The following is a 17,866-nucleotide window of genomic DNA, read 5'->3' on the forward strand; positions in this document are numbered from 1 at the left end:
AGGGACTCTGAGCAGGTCTGCCCATGGGAATGGCTCTCCTACCTTGGGATCACCCTGGAAGATGACCTGTCCCATGAAATCTGTATAGAACACAGCTTCAGCAATGATGGAAAACCAGGTCAGGAGGTGGCAGACGCACAGCCTGAGCAGCTCCTTGGGCATCTTCAGCATGGAGAGCCACAAGAGCCTGACGGTGGTCTCGGTCTCGCCCTCCTCGCTCTCCGTGTCGCCGCTGGAGTTGGTGGTGCCGCTCTGGTTGCGGTGCCGGCAGCGCTGCCGCTGCCGTTTCTGCATGTCGTAGATGTCGTTCATGCTGCGCGAGGACTTGATGAGCACGATGGCGTTGGCGCGGCGGAAGCGGTACCGGTGGGAGCCGATCTTGCCGTAGTACGAGAAGGTGTAGGAGGGCTGCCGGTAGAACATGTGCCGGCGCCGCCGCATCGAGTTGGAAGTGCTGGATTGCTTCATGCCTATTCTGGCGTGGCCGTTGAGGAACTCCTTTGGTAGGGAGCCGTTGATGTTTGGGACTTTGTCTTCATTTAAACGATTATCTAGCAACATTTCCTCCTCCTTCTCGTTCTCCCTGAGGAAAGCAGACAGGTGGTTGAGCTTGGACTTCATGATCTCCTGGCTCGTGTTGTGGGGAGTGTTTGGATATGAAGCATCCTGGAAAATGGAGGGTTCGATGTCATGCAGGAAAAGCAGCTCCGATTCAATTTCCAATGTGGCATCAGGCATGTGCAGAACTGAGTCACTCTTGCTTCTCACAATGTTCACCTCAAGGAACTCCATATTGAGGTCATGCTCCGACTGAACCTCATCATGGAACATGGAAGCTCCATAGGGCTCTTCCTCACTAATTACATTCAGCCGATTCAGCGGGGGGAGACTGCCACTGAATTTGGCACTGGAAAGTGTGTCTCCTTCATCATCAATCCTGTCCTGCTGAGGGTTATATTGCTCTTCTTCAATGCTGAAAAGGTGGAGAGCAACGGAGACAGAGAAAATAATGGCTGCAAAGAAAAAAAGGACTTGCTCTTGAGATTTAAAAATGCTACCCAAGAAGGTCTGTGTCCAGTCCAACCCTCCTAACATATAACCAATTGCTCCTCCAAGACCTGTGGAACAGAAAAAAAGCGAGAAGTGAGCTCAGGCATAATCAATTCAGCTACGACCTGGTCTTCAGGAAGACTGAACAGCTGCCAAAACATCTCAGCTAACTCCATACCAGCTGAAAATGCATGGATGTTCAGGGCCATGTCTTGTTCTTCACTGTCCACCACATCCAACAGGTAGGCCCGAATTGGCCCTTCGGTGGCATCGGCGCAGAAGTCCAACACCACCACCCCAAGCACCGTGAGAACAATTCCAATGGGCTGCTTGTCCGGGACATCACCAATAGCCAGACCTGGGGAGAAATGGGAGAGCAGTCTGAGCATCTCACTTAAAAAGGGCAAACTCCTAAGAACAAGCTTAACACCTTCAGAGAGAGGTGGCCCAACATGTTCACTGCAAAAACTTCTTTAGGGAGCAAAATGGCAATTTCAGCTCTTTGGCACAGCATCATGGAAGGCCTGGGACACAGACAGTTTTCATGTTCTTAAGACTGACGTTTATCAAAATGTTATTTTTGTAAAGCATCTCTCATCTGGGAGCACTGGATATTATTTCATATTTATCCCTTGTATTTTCCTTCAGATGCTGAAGGCTATTTTTATAAAAGACAGCCATGGTGGGAGAGGGAGCATCCAAAATGACATATTTCATCTGTCAGACACATCCACAGGTAACTGCACTGCTGGCAGCACTTCTCACACAATGCTTAATGTCACAGTACACCAGGATAAAGTGAAATTTAACCCCTTCATCGCTCATTCCTATTTTCTAGATCGCTTTTTAGAAGCAAAACTTTTAAGGATGAAGCAACATGGATGTATTTTGCATTGCAAAAAGCATCAGTCAGCTTCTGTTGACAGCATAAGATGAAATGCTTTTTGTCTACAGAGTAGAAAGGCAGCATTAGTGCAGAGCTGGATAATTTGTCATGAGATGAACCAGTGACAAAAGCACAAATTACTCGAATCACAGAGATTTAGAAGTTACACATGTGAGGCTGATAAAACCATTAGTGTTACTGATTAAAATGTCTGTGGAAGGAGATGAACTGGCTAAGCCACCAAAAATCATCTAAATCTCAAGCGCCGATTCCTGCATATTGAATCCTCATTTATACCAAGCTCTTTGAAGGCTAAAGAAATTTATAAATGTTCCACATTCAGCTGAACTCTACAGCAGAAACACCAACACTGCTGCAGATCTGCTGGAAACCTGAACAGGGCAGGAGAGAACAGGAGCTGGGTAAGGTGTTCTCCTGGGCTGTGTCATGATTGGGATTAGCCAACCTCTGTGCTCTTGGTTCCCCTTCCTTTGACTCCTACTGCCAGAGGCCACATTATGCATGAGGGTCTGATTCAGTTTTTGCAGCATCTCCTGTTGTCCCAAATTGCAATTACGATTGCAAGTAACTGGAGACTGAGGATGGGCAAGCAAAGCAGAAAAATCTACAGTATTTTGTGCTGATTTACTAAAAAGCTTCAAAATAAGCCTATAAATGGAGCCTGAGGTTTGCTTGCCAGTATCAATGGCTCCTGATCTAAACTACTGTGTGGAACTGAGAGCTCTTATCACTTAAAATCTTGTAAGGGGGTTCCAGCCTAACATCCTGCAAACATCTGGAGGAAGAGGAATAAGTCTTGGAGACACAACAACTCAACACAATTGATGACAACTAAATACAATTGATATCAAACCATACAATCACCCCAGGACCATGCCATATGATAACAGTGCAAATAAATAATATTTATTGCTTGGATACATTAAAAAAGCATAAACTAAATGTCATCTATTTGAATAGTTTGTCCACTGCAGATTGCAGAGAATTGAAGCCAATCATATGGTATTCCAGTCTGGCTTTAACAGGCTGAGCCAAGGTAACATTCCACTCATTTCCCTCAATTAGTAGACCTCTTTCACAATAGAGCTGCATCTAACCCCAAAAAAGAGAGCCAAGAGGATGTTATTAGGTGCTAAGTTCCTTTTGTTTGCATCAGTCCAATCATTTTGTAAACATTTTCCTAAACGTACTTGCTGTCACCTCTCCTACAATAAATTTACAAAGAGATTGTAGATTAAATTCGTAGTAAACTATGTTCAAGGGAAACTATTTTTACCAGCTTTGATGGGGGCTCAGGAAAAATTATTTTCCCACATAGTTTTTGATAAACAAATATTAACTGTGTTCTGGACTTTTTCAATACTGGGTCTAAGAAAAGCACAAGAAAAAGTGAAAAGATAATTTTTGAAATAATGCTGGAAACAGGATGTGTTGCCAGATATGCATTAAAGGGAAAATGGATCACAACAGGAAACATTTCCCTGTGAACAGGTTGCTACAATTTTCCCATGTCAAGGATCGACCAAATTCGTCTCAGCGACTGCAAACATTATTCTGGCAACCATTGTATTAATAACATTGTTATTAATACCAGTTACAGCTAGGATTGCACAATGCTCAGCACAGTGCTGTAACTCTGAATTCAAATAATAACAGGCAATATGGACAGAGCTCAAGTGCAGGGTTGTGGAGATTTCTCATGATTTTAACATCAAATATGAGGTAAACCAACTGCAGAACATTATCTTTACTTGCTGCACTAAAATCTCAAAGCAGGTACATTAGCAGGGGATGCATGCAGGGCATTTCCTTGTTATTTACCTATCACAGAGCCATTAAGGAAAAGTGCAACTCCAAAGAGGACACCAATGCAGAGAGCAAGGATGAAAGGCCGCCGGCGGCCCCAGCTCAGCGTGCAGCGGTCACTGGCCGAACCTATGAGCGGAGTGAAGATCAGGCCCAGGATAGGGCTGAGGAACCAGGTGAGGCTGTAGTATTGTTCAGGAAGACCTAAAAGGAAGACAAAAATGATGGAAAGGTTATGTGGTACACACCAAACATCTCACTCTATACACGGAGTTTTGTTACAGCATTGAAAAGGGTAAATTGATTTACAGTGAATTCTCTCCCAACTTAAAAACTCATTTAAGATTCTTTAGCAATGGTTAAAAAACAGCTAAGGAAAGCACAGATTGTTTGCCTCTCAAATACCTGGGCAATAAAAAGGTAACAATTGGAGTATTTCTGCTACTGAGTCCTCTATTGATTTGTGGAACATAAAACCAAAGATTTTGGGGTGCTTGGAAGCTGCTTGGCTGTCATATACACAGAAAGAATTGAATCCCTGCTCAACAAACTTTTAAGATTCAAAATTGAACATTATAGTGGTGCTGCTTTTATCTACGACCAGCCCCACAAAAGGGTTATTAAAGATTTAATGGATTGAGAGTGAAGGACAGAATTTGAATGCCTTATGAAATGTCCTATTTCGAAGCACAAAAATGTTTACTTACAAAAATGAACTACAGACAATAAAAACAACAATTAGCAATTATTCAGCAACTTAGATAAATCCAATGTTTCCTTGTCCCTACTGTCTTTGCTTTCTTTAAGAACAGAGATGACTGTTCATAGGATCAGATAGGAACAAGTTACAATTTACTACATAGCACTTACAAGAAAGCAACAACTTGCTAGAAATAATTTCTAGAGAAGAGGTCCCAAGCCCGGCTCTGCACATCCCCAGCAGGGAGCAGTGGCCTGCAGATGGCAGACTGGCCACAGCAGCAGCCACGCTGGCTCCTCTGGGACCTGCCTCCCGCTCCTTTGTCAGCACAGGGCAGGTAACACTCCAGAATAACGTTAAAAACAAAACAATCTATTTCTTGCAGTCCAACTGATGCCAAGACAGAAAAACTCAGTGTCTTTATCCCAGGAAGGAAAACCATTTATTATCCAAACCCATATTTGGTGAGTGTGAGCAGCATTTGACCTTTGCTGGCGAGATCAACCTGTACCTTGTGCTCCCTGTTCAGCACATTGAGGCATCCATTACCAAGCAGGATTATACCAATCCCTGCCCAAAATAACCTCTGATGCAAATTTGGAAGTCTAATCTGCTGCTGTTTAAAAGTAGCACCAAATCTTGACTAGCAACACTGGCTTCTTCCACGAGACAGATCAGATTTTCCCAAGAGTGTTGTACACTCTGTGGTGATACAGAGATTATATCATGGAAAACAAGCTATTTTTTGGCATAAATAATCAATTTCATCATCAGGATTCAAAATCCAGGTCTGAGGCCAAGGTCTGTGTGATTTGACTCAACTTTGGCTAATGAACAAGTTAACAGTGACAGCTGCCCCGATGAGTCCAGAGTTATTGGAAGGGACCTGCCCCTGCTGAAAGTTCCCAACCTGTGTTTGCCATGACCCTTGTGCCCCAGGGAATGGCATCGTGCTTCAGCCACCTTTCCTTGTCACAGGCAGCTGCAGGCCTGCACTGAGGTCAATACTCCACATCAGTACTGACCATGGAAATGTTGATTCCCTTTGCAAAAGAATTTAGATCTTTAGGAAAGGGCTGTGTTTGTACAGGTGCCACTGTGTTCACATCACGATTCAAATCACTATCTCCTGCTTAGCTTTCCCTGCTGTTTGGTGATGTCTTGGCTGACATGGAAGTATTAGCTGAGACATAACTCTCTGTGTTGGCATATTAGACCTAAAGCTCTTGTTCAAGAAGCCACAGTGCCTCCAGACTGCAGCATTTATTTGCACCATATCCTCATCAAAGATGCAAGTCAGGAAGCCAGCAATTCAAGCAGAAGTGGAAGGAAAACTTCCATCCCCCTGTGGTTTTAACCCTCCCTTTAACTTCACCAGGTTCAACAGCTTCCCAAGTACACAAGCAGGTTCAGGCACCTCATGTTTAACTGGCACCTCATCTGCTCCAAGATGTTGACACTAATCAGTGCCTGAGCTGGCTTAATGATGGGGAAGAGGAAACATTTAGTTCAAGGCAAGTAAAACTAAAGACTGAGCATGATTCATTTAGGGTGAATGATTCTTCTGCAGGACAGGGAGAAAAGGCAACATATAAATACTCATCCCATTTAGCCTGCAGAGCCATCCTGGGAGCAGCGGTTCAGCACCCAGTGTTGCTACTGTGTGAGCCAAAGTCCCTGCAGAGTGTTTCAAACACAGTGAGAAGCTGCAGTTAACCAATGTCATGGATCTTCATTGCAGCGATCACCAACATCTGGAATAACTTGATGGTGTTTCACTGCACGAGGGCTGTGTGCTGAAAGCAGACATTTCTTTTCTGAATTATGTTGTGACTTGTGAGTTATGAGCTGGGACATCTCAATCGAGCTCATCCATCAGTAAACACTTGTGAGATGCTGGGATGGTTTGCAGTAAATCACACAGAGACTTTAAATAAACACAGGGGTGAAGGCTGGCAAGAGCTCTGTCATCAGCCTAACAAGCCTCATCACATCTTATGTGAATAAACAATCAAATAGACACATTTAAGTAAAATGGACACAAAGATTCTCTTTTAGTAATCCAGCATCCATTGAGACAAACAATTTGTTTTAATGGAGGCTGTGAGCAGAAACAACAAGGAGACACTGGTGGATCAGAGACAAGCAAGGGAAGTGCAAACCAGGGACACCAGGGGCTGGCACAGCTCACTGTCCCTCTGTCCTTGAGGCCACCACTTTGTCTCCAGGCTGCAATGACACTTCTCTGTGGTGTGTTAACAAAAAAAAACAGTTCTGGAAAACTCACAAACCATTTGAAATTACTTCTGCATAGAACTAAAAACTGTTTACAAATATTTCTCCTTCAACTGTAAAACCTGCACATTTATAAACTGCACAGATAGGTATTTTTTATGCTTTATAGCCACAGCTAACTGTCATAAAAATGTCCTAAAATTGTTACAAAAACATTCAGTACTTGACTTCAAGTACTTTCAAGATCAACTTTGCATGTAATAACTCAAAATCAGATTAAGGTCTGGTTTGATTTTACAGGTCAGTAAAAAGGAAGGAAAAAAGGTTTTTTACCTAACCTTTGATGCATGACTAAAATTAATGAGTTTTATCTTTCCATGTGTGAGTCAGAGGAGAGAGACTGAAATGCTTTCTTGGGAAGAATTTATTTTTATTTACGGCAAAGGGTGATCTTCCTAACATCTAAGTATTATAAATAAAAGCCTAAATCTAAATATATACAGTGAAAATGGCTTACTTTGCAGAAGACACGAATCTCAATGATTTCAGAACAGAGCCATGGATGTAGCTTTTATGGAAGGGTAAAAAGGACACTTGAAACACCAAGAACATTACGTTTCAAGACTCTTTTTTAGAAAAACCACTTTGATTTTTTTTTTATTGAACTACTCATTAGCAGCCAAAATCTCTATCTTTAGAAAAAGAGGCCACGATAAAAATCTATACAAGAATTAATAACCCCATGCCAAGAAAAATGGAAGAATTTCTAAAAAGCTTTGAGTGCTCCCCCAAGTAAACAGGAAAGGGATAACTTTCAAGTGAAACACGAGCCATTCCCATAGCCTGGGTGATGGCAGGAATCACTGACATGAGCACAACCTGCTTTCTCTCTTGCTGGAGAAGCCATGCCATGGCACTGCTTGCATGAGCTAAATGGCAGGGCCCTGATAAATTGCATTCCAAGAGTAAGCCAGCAGTTTATAAAGTCATCATGTGTGTTTACATAGAGTTATGCAGAATTCCAAACTGTTACCATTTATTAAGTGATGTGTATGGCTTTACTGTAAGTATGTAAACTGTGAGTTTGTCACATCAGAATGTCTTTGGTTACTCGAGAGGAAAACAACTGAGTGAGGTTAGAGAAGACTCCTGGGGGGAAGCAGGCACACAAGGAAACTAAAAGCAGTACAGGGAAAAATTAATCTGCTGTTGGGAGAATTCCCTCCTCAACCTGAGAAATGCACAGACAGAGCAATCATTGTATCAGTGGGCAGGAAAGTGAATTATCCAGAGTTTCCCTTTGTGTTTGCTTTCTAGATGTGAAAGTTGAGATGTGTAATTGATAAACGCAGTCTGCCCAGTGAACCAAAACTCTGAAGAGCTCTAGAGCCCAGAAGTGTCTTCTTTCTCTGTACAGATTTAGGTGTCACCTCTGATGTCTGTGCTCAGCATTGTTGCTGGGAAATCAGACTTTTGTAAAGCTCACAGCCATGTTCTAGCAGGAGTTTTCCAGGAAAGAGCTTTCTGAGGCACTGAGCACGACCTCCACTGCCCCATGAAGTGAGACTTCAAAAGGTACCTCACAGATGCTTTTCCTAAAATTCACCCTTCGTGCTGGCAGAGTCTGCAGGACCTTCATCATTTCAACAGTAGCTTGCTTTAGTACTAGACATTTTTATATAAATGAGAACATTCCAGACAGACAAGGAGAACTCCAACCCTAAAATACTATTCTAGCCTTAAAAGAGTCTGTTCTGGTTTTAGTATCTTGAATGTCTGCATACATGATATGCATATTTAGGTTGGCTTGTGTGATTTGGCAGAAGAAAAAAAAGGCTGAAAATTGAAGTACTTAAAGAAATTGTGTGTGTATGTCTGTGTGTGTGTGTGTCTGTGTTAAAACAACAGAAACCCACCCCCTAAGTCTTCCAGAAGTTTTCTGCCTCAAAAGAATGAGCTCCCAAATATGAAACTTTATAGAAGTTCTGTCTGCAAGGGTGTTAGAAAGTTGAGGAAGGTAATTGCATATCCTAATGATTCCTTTCTCTGTATGTGTATGCTGCCAAACCTACAGAATGGCACCATTTTATGCAATATTTTAAAATGGGAAGACAGTTCAGAAGGCAGCTGAGGCAGGAAAAACAACAATAAGCAGAAATGCAGAGGCAGAGGGAATGTTTTGACACCAAGAAGTTCCTTGTGACGCCCCCATTCAGTGGCAAGGACTCAGCTGGGGGGTGTATTTTAAATAAACTTGGCTGTGGTTACGTGCTGGGCCAGCAGCCCTGCAGCATCCAGGCTCTGACGTGCACAACAGATGCACAGATGCTGGCTTGGACTGGATTTCAAGGCAGCACAGCCATGAGATTGTCATCCATTTGACAGCCTGTCCACAACCTCTTGCAGCCAGAAGTGAAACGTCCCAACTGCTGAGAGCTGCTGTGTCCCCCTCGAACAGGCCACAGCTCAGCTGGGACTGATTTTGTATGGCCAAGAGTGGTTTCATGCAGCACATGCCTTTACCAAAGGCTGCTGAGACACACATGCAGACTCAAAGGCCAAAGCAGCTGCATCCCATTACCAATGTAATGCTGTTCCTTTATTTTTTCTGTAATTTTCCACCTCCACACTTGCCTTGCCAGGTAGCAGCTCTGAGAGCAAACCGCCATCCACCAACTTGGAAAAGCAGCCTGGTGGCCTCACGGGGGAGGAATAATAACTGGAGTTTTATTATTTAGTCTTTTACTGACAGCTAATCTGAGGAAACACCAAGGAGGGAAAAAACATATTGGGTAAACAAGGTTAGTATTTGTGGCTGAATGTGAACTGAATGTGGAGCAGGTCACAAGGCAGACTCAGAAGTCTCATACAAATCAGTGAGAAAAAGCAAAACACAACAACAGCTTCTGTTAGGAGTGACGACTGCCACTGAGACCCTTGTAATATGGCATTTCCCAGCCAGCTACAAACAAACAGGACACTGGCTTCTAGTAAATAAGGGTTTGTTTTTTCCCAGACAAAAAAAGTGCCCAACAATAGTGGGACCAGCACTGCTCACGGTTCACAGGAAATGCTCACTGTGTCACCATCAGTCTAAGGGCTGCGTGAGGTCACGAGTTACATGGAAGAAAGATTAAGTCCCATGCACCAGTTTCTATTCAAAATCTCTTTTTGATAAGTTCTATTGGGGGAAAAATAGTTCTTTATAAGCTTAACAATAAGATCTGATATGGGAATAGGATGCTAAGGTCCTATTTTCATTTGTTAGAAATCATCACCTAGAGACTTGTTTATACACTTTAAATAAACACCATACAAATTTCTCAATGAACACAAGAAGCTGTCGTGCCCTGCAAATGCTTTCTATTCCACAGTTTCATCCTTGTATAAAATACTGCATGCTGCTAAAAATATTTTACATTGATCTGTTTAAAACTACATTGCTTATACAATCTGCTTTGTTTAGACTATTTTTAAGGAGTGCACCAAGCAGAACCAATCCTTGTCAAAAAGCTGTGGAAGAGTTCAAATTCTGGTAACTGTTTTTCATCTTATACATAAAATTATAGGAACCACTGCAAACTGAAGCAGTTTAGCTTTGGAGGATCTATATAAGGAGTAGGAGTTTCAGAAAAATTTCATAAATTGAGCCAAATATGCATTCTCTTATATTTAAAAAGAAAATACAGACTTGCCACACATTTATGTCTCCCAGAGAAACTGCAAACAAGCTGCAATGCCTGTTCTGACAACATGAAACTGACCATATATTCTTTGATTCTTGCTGCCTCCCCTCAGATAATAGGATTTTTAATGGAGGGGGACCCTGAGCTGCCAGAGACACCATACCTGAGCCAACATATGTTGAACCAATGCACTGGAATAGGCCTGACTGGTGGTCTGAGCACTACTGAGGTACAGTCAGCCCTTTGTACACCGAGTTTTTTGCACCCATGAGAAACCACATTCTAACTTCTGGATTGAAACAGGAACTCTGACCAACAGAGAAGGGCTAAAAATAAAAGCACAGAAAGCCCAGTAATTGGTGCTGGTGCCCATTACCATGATCTGAGCAGCGAGAGTACAAGCTTTTAAGAAGGAAATAATTTAAAGTTCTTCTTGAAATCAGAGTCTGGCAGCACATGAGACGAGACAGCCTCTAATTTCCAGGCCTAATGTGACAGAATCTTACATATCTTACAGCTGCTGGGGTGAGAAGAAATGAAGCTTATACAGGACTTCATTTTTAGACTAAAATTTTGCTTTTCATTCAATGACTCCTGCCCAGCCTGCATAAGGCACTTGCTCAAGCCAAGTGCTTGTTCAGAACCTTGGAAGAAGCAGCAAACAGCACAACACTGGTGAAAAACTGACCAATACTTGTGGATCATGGTGCTCAGTTCAGTTGCAGGAGAGCAGGTGGAAGAACTCAGAACAAAACTGTGAGGTTTTTCACTGCAGTTTAGCTTCCTGCATTAAAATGATTGCCCAGCAAGCTGTCAGGCATCTTGATTCACTCAGTGTCTCAGGAACAACCCACTGCATAAACAAGCATCTCAGAGCTGTGCCTTCAATCTTCCCACTGGTAAAATTCACATCCTGAAATTCCTCTTGTGCCTGTGGAATCAGAGCTCTTGTGCTTAGCCTGCAACATTCAGGAGCTGTCAGCACATTATCCCATCTCCCAGGCAGGAGCACGTGTGCCCTGCAAGCCAAACACGGCGGGAACACAAACATCAGCCCCTTGCAAGGAGTCTCTCCTGCCCCTCATCCCCCTCCTGTAAGGTCCTTTCAGCAGGGATGGCTGCACAAGGGCTGGGGAGCTGAGCTCTGAGCTCACTCAGCTGCTGTTACTGCTCTGGAGGATATTCAGGGCTGCCTCCTCTGTGCAAGCAAGGAATTTTTTGTGGGACACAAGACCGGAGGGATAAAGCACAATTTCTCCATTATGGGCACTGAGGAGAATGATAATCAAGAGAACAAATAATTAATAGGAATATTGCAGAGACATAAAAACCATGGCACTGCAAAAACCTGACATCCAAGGGCAAAAAGCAGAAAATTCTTTCCAAAACTACCAGCAGAAGTCAGCTGCAGCCACTCTGGAATAGTCAGGAAAAACCCAAAGGACCAATGAGGCACTTTGCAGGGAAAGGGCTGGGGCACTGTCTGTCTTCTAGGACAGGAACCTGCTTCCTGCATTGCCGGGATATTCAAACCTTCTACAGCCCATTCAGACCTTTAAAATGCACCCACATTTCTGCTTTAGTCACTCCCCATCATAAGGACAGGATTCAATACAAAATCTGCATCTACACTAGAGGCACAGGAACAAATGATTAATAGGAAAATGAAAATGAAGGTATTAGGTTAGAGATGTAGGAAAACTGTCTGACATTTTCTTAAAACTTGTATTTCAAATATCTGATTCCCTTAGGAGTTGGATGCAAATAAATCAACACTGTAACAGCAGAATTAACTCTCAAAAATTTGGAAACTATTTCATGCCATGTCTGCACCTAGACTGGAGCCATCCATTTTGAAAGACTAGCTAAACTGGTAATAAAAGAAAGCCCTTGCCCTTCAACAGCTTCAGTACAGAAATATTAGTGTGGTGTTTCACACAGAAAGTTCTGGAGGTGTTTTTAAGCTGCAGAAGAGTAATATCTCCTTCTGGCAAGGCTGTTCTGCCTTTTGAAACTCCCTATGCAATAGCTTGCCAGCAGCAACCTTGGTGGGTTAAATAACACTTCTGGAAAATGGAATTAAGGAAATAAGTGACAGGCCTCTTAAAGGATTTCATCATCCAGCTCTCCCATTTTCTGTCTCTGCTCAATTATTGCTTCTCACCCTCCCACAACTGTCCTCCCCTTCTCATATTTGGCAGCTGTGGGAGTCGTCAGTGTTTCATTAAGCTCTGCTGCTGCACGGCTGCTCTGCCAAAGTTGTAGAAAGGTTTATGTGGCTTTCCTGACAATTTCTGGTTTATAACCCAGTTTTATGGTGCTGTGTCAGGAAAGAGAAGCGTATGGTAAGAGAAGTGAGCCAAAGGTATGTGTGGAAGGGGGAGAGGGGAAGCAAAAGCCTGGGAACAGCTGAGGTTTGAGGAATCAGAGAGACAACACATGGGCTGATCTGCAGGCAGGCAAATGTGATTTTCTTTTTAGCATAATCACAAATGCTGTCAAGCATAGCTTTTAAAGTTTCCATTATTTATTTTAAAGTTTCTAATCCTCCTACTAACCTACTTCCACAGGGGTAACCTATGGTAATTCAGGTAGAAGACTGTTTCTAGCTTACTGCCTTTATAACAATCCAGTTTCCTCCTTCCTTATCCAATATTGACACACATATGTCTATTACTTGATTTATTTGGTACTCCTGCTGCTGCAGAGGAGGAGGAATCAAAAGCAATGCATATGACCTGCCCTGCTCAAAGAAAGGTCACAGAATCAACTGCGGTTGTAGATTTTCTTTTTTTTTCTGTAGCTAATAAGCAATTCCTACAGGTTCCACTGAATTATATCCTTATCAAACCCACAGTATTTATTTTTGCCAGGGTACAGTGTAAAGTGACAGCTTTACTTAAGACAGAAGCTGAACCTTTTATGCTCAAATACTGAGAATGCCAAACAAGCTCTCCCCATGCTGCAGCAGGAAAATAAGCTGCAGAGAGAGCAAGGAAACACAACATTGCCAAGGGCTCCCACCTACTGCTGAAGCTGATTCACTCAAGTTTGCCAGATTATCTGTGCTGTCCTTTTTGGCTCTTGGGAAACTTGTTTTTATAACTTTTCTTGCTCTCTCACTTATTAACCAATATTTAGAAATATATCACTTTGACACTAATAAGAAATTTGCATCACAGCATTTAACAAGCTGAAATGGAATATAGATTAAATCTGATGCAACTTCCAGTGTGCTGAACCAGCACTAATAAAAAAAAATCTTTTTAGCCACCACCATTGAGCAGTTTTAAGGGTATATCAGAGGTGTTTACATCAAATAAAAAACTGAAAACTTTCTTCAGTATTCCAGAAAAACACAGGTGGTGTTCTGTATCACAGAATCACCCAAGGCTGACTTCACAATGTCAGGGTATTTATCCCCAGCCCGGTTAAGCAAGCTGCAGACACAGGACTCGAAGGTCACACACACATCATCAGCATCCATTTCCCTTCACTGCTAAGTGTCTAAATGTATGCAGGCCCATGGATGAGTGCAGCAGTCAATAAGCTGTTTCAGCACACTGATCCTTCCCTTGCCCTCATGGGATGTAATTGAAAGGCAGCAGCGGCCGTGCTGCCCCACTTGGGCTCGGGCATTACGTAACGCTGCAGCACTTCCCGCTCCTCTGGCTGCAAGATTACACATCAATTACTGTGACATGTGTTGCCTGAAGAGATGCAGCATCCCAGTTTATCCAAAGCTCAATAGGGTTTTTCGTCACTGTTTCTAGAATATTGATAAATTTATAAACACAGGACTTTGGCTTGAATTCCTCAAAAATTCTCAAACCCAAGACACACACAGAAAATCCTTCAGCAACCTGTTCTGGTAATCAACAGTGGAGCTTTTGTTGCAGTGATTAACACATTAATACCCTAGAATGTGACCATCTACTTATGTGGCTGAGTCAAATCCCAACCAAAAACTCGTGTTAACCCCTAGCTGTAACTCCAAGGAGAGTCAAACCTCAGCTGTTAACTCTGGGTCTTTAACGCAGACTGAAACAACCCTCCCACCTCCTAAAAAGGTCTGGTCAACAAACAACTTTTCACCTTAAGAACAAGTTTTTAATTAAAATCATACTGGCTTAAGGGAGACCTATTCAATATGAGAATGCCCAGCAGCACCATGAGGCAGCAGTAGGTGCAGCCTGTGCCCTCCTTGCTCTGGTGCTGTTCTGCTCCACAGGGCAAGGAGTCTGTGCCCAAAGGAAGCCTTGAGTGCCATTCCACACTCCTCCACCCCAACCTCAAGGGTAGCTGAAAGCCTGACTGACATAACCAAGCAAGGACAAGATGAAAGCAGGGCTAGGAGATCCCAAATGTTCTGGGACTTGCTCATGGCCAAGACTTTTAAACCACCATTGTAGCAAACATTGGGCTAGAAGGCATCATCAAGATATTAATTCCTATCCACGGCAGCAGAACTTTCCCCTGATGTGTCTATTCCACTCCACCAACTCCCAAGCCCTAGGGAATCATAAAGGATCTGGTTCACCCTGCCAAACAAATGACTGGCATATACATAGTCCAGCATGGCATCTGCTCAGTGTATCCAGGAACAGAACTTGAAAAAGGAAGGCAAGCAGACTTGAGGGTAGCCAAAAAAGTATTTTTGTTGTTGAGCGGGCAGCCAGACAGAGTCCGGTCAGCACAATATTTGTGCCCTTGAATTGCAAGCAGCAAAGAAAACAGTTCATTTCCAGCCTCAAGAGTAAAAATGCAAGGAGCCTGTCTCTGCATATTGATAAAAATCATTCTTTCCTTCCCCAGTGTTTAGACTTGACTACATGCTTGGAAGTCACATGAAAACATTGACTTAAGGAGGTGTTTTTTGGCCTGTGTAGCCCTGCCAACACCATCTGAGAACCTTTTTCTTCCTGGGGATTAGTGACCAGACAGTTGATCTTTACATTTCAGCTGGGATCACATTTTCATAGCCCTTTTAAGGGTCAGAAGGTGGTGCAGGCAGCTCCTTCTACAATTACCCTGGTTGACCCAGCAGAAAAAAATGTAATACCTAATAAATGTTATAGCTAGCCAATATACACTTCATATTCCAAAAGCCAATTTCCCTCTCAAACTGCCAGAAAAGAAAAAAGCTGAATAGATCCTACCTACACTCCTTAGCCCATTGACATAATGCAGTCTCAAAGTGCTTTACTTCCCTTTTCAATACTCAAAGCCTCACAAAAAAGCACCATTCTCATGACAGGCTTACAAAAAGTGCATTGTTAATTGTTACCATGCTGAAAAATCAACCTTCTGGACTTTCTAAAAGCTTTTGGACCACAGGTTTGTTTATAACAGGAATAAACACTCTGTCTGGGATCATGTTGGTCATAACTGTGCTACTGGGAAGCTCTACCAGAAAGTCAGCAGAGAGTGGTAACACAGCATCTGCTTTTAAATTATTTGCTATTTTAAAAGTGTTGCTGAATTACATGAATGAATATATGAAGAAACATGCTGATTCTTCTAACTCATTATTCATTGTTTGCTTTAAAAAAAAAAAACAAACCCAAACAGCCAAATTTTGCAAATAACCTATCCTAATCCCCTAAAGAGAAACTGCATTCCTCTATGCAGTTGCCTTTATTGAGGTTAATTCCTCATGTGGCTACATCAAGCGGAACAGAAATCCTATTAGTGCTTTCCCTGTTTGCTGCAACAAATGAACAGCATGTTGGAGTTTGCAGGCACAGTTTTCCATGTACACTGCTCCAGGAAAAACACTGCACTTCAGCACAGGCTGAACAATCTCTGGATATGAGCATGAGGACTATCAGACAGAGAGTTTTAATCAGCTGAGGATTTTCCCTGCCAAAAAATGTGGGTTTTCTCTGTAGCTATTCATGCCACCAACCACCTGCCTTGTGGTAAAGCATTACAGAAACCCATCCTCTCAGATGAAATTCTGGGGCTGATTAAAGACACTGTTGGTGTTTATGGAACCTGCCTCAAACTTTCAAACTTTCCTAACTTGCATGTTTTGGCTTGAACAGTAACTTACATGAAACACGTTCTATACATGTACAGGGGAGATTTAAAAGCAGAGCTGCTTTCACATTGAAGTCTGCTAAATTCTAGTTAATAAACCCCTTGATCTTAGTGTTTTGAGCTTGCAGGGCCACAGTACAGGGTTGCTCTCATAGGAAATTTTAGTAACTAGAGCAGAGTCTCAGGCATCACTCCAAATAACTCACTCACTGTGTCCCAGAGAAGTGACTCCCCACCCTCACTCAGCTGTTTAAAAATTATACAACTGCATTTATATGTGAAGGATAATGAGATCCATGGAGTCCCTTTGCACCAAATAACAGGAATTGATAGTCTGGAATAAAATGTAATAACACAAGATGAATATGACTTCTTACTGCAGACCCTTAAATGTGATCTTTACTCACATGTATTATGTTGCCCAATCAGTGAAGCTACACGTGGAAAGATAAATTTATCAATAAAACCTGAAGTTAAACAAGCAGAGCACAACAGCACAAACGACAGCAAACTTTTCCTTTCCAAATTATGACAGTTAGACCCTACTGGGGAGGAAGCAAAACAGAACTCTATTCCAACAATTAGACAAGTGTCTTTATATATTATCAAAACCAGTTTTCTTTTATATCACTCTGCATGTGATTTTTTCTTGCCATTTAATCTTACAAAAGAATGGAAAAAGTGATATATATTTTATATATATATATATATGTATATATTATTATATATGTTAATATATATATATGTTATTTATATATATATACAAGTTCTACATAAGTTACAGGTGTAGCAACACAGCATTATTCAGTCATCCAACAAAGACCCTAAATAATTTTTAAGATTCAAACAGAAATAATTTGCAAGATTTGGCAATCCTGTCATACCTGACAAAGTTTTACCAAACTCTTCTCCTGAATGTTACAGCTTAAAAACATTTGAAAACTTATTTTAAACACATTTGCCACATCAATAGGGTAGGAATCCACAGTGCAGAAAAATAACCTCTGGCACACACTGACTCTCTCCAGACCGATGGAGTCCCTGGCACAAAATTTATGACGCATGACTTTGACTACCTCAGAGAAGGGGGAGCACTTGGTGCACTATTGCTTAATTAAATTACAGAGAAAGAACCACCCTCAGCCTTTTAACTGATTACATAATTTTATTTTCTCATGCCAACCTCAGATATTGTGAAGGCTCCCCCATGCACTTCCTGAGCTTCTCCAAAGTTACGCAGTGAGACCGTACTGGGGGGACCCAGGAAGGCACTGAGGAAGGGGCGTCAACCCTGCTGCTCACCACAGGCCCAGCCATGAGCTCTGAGTGTCAGCCAGTTTGGGCTTGAAAACTCTGTTTCTGGCATAACTCTGTTGCTTGTAACAGAAAGGAAAGGGAAGAATTTAAGTGCTCTTTTAATTTCATACAGATGACAAAGTT

The 17,866-nt window shown here is 42.2% G+C and overlaps 1 protein-coding gene across 3 annotated transcripts in view; it reads right to left on the reverse strand.

Annotated features, from left to right (window-relative positions):
- SLC45A4 (solute carrier family 45 member 4) overlaps positions 1-17,866 on the reverse strand; it is an 84,997-nt gene that overhangs the window by 8,258 nt on the left and 58,873 nt on the right. For all 3 annotated transcript variants that reach the window (XM_064706745.1, XM_064706744.1, XM_064706747.1), the window contains exons 3-5: positions 3,779-3,967; positions 1,229-1,408; positions 43-1,118 (exon numbers count right to left, since the gene is read on the reverse strand). In XM_064706745.1, coding sequence (XP_064562815.1) covers positions 43-1,118; positions 1,229-1,408; positions 3,779-3,967 — 1,445 coding nt within the window. The remainder of the gene's footprint in view (positions 1-42; positions 1,119-1,228; positions 1,409-3,778; positions 3,968-17,866) is intronic.

This window comes from Zonotrichia leucophrys, chromosome 2, assembly GCF_028769735.1.
Source record: "Zonotrichia leucophrys gambelii isolate GWCS_2022_RI chromosome 2, RI_Zleu_2.0, whole genome shotgun sequence".
Lineage (NCBI taxonomy): Eukaryota > Metazoa > Chordata > Aves > Passeriformes > Passerellidae > Zonotrichia > Zonotrichia leucophrys.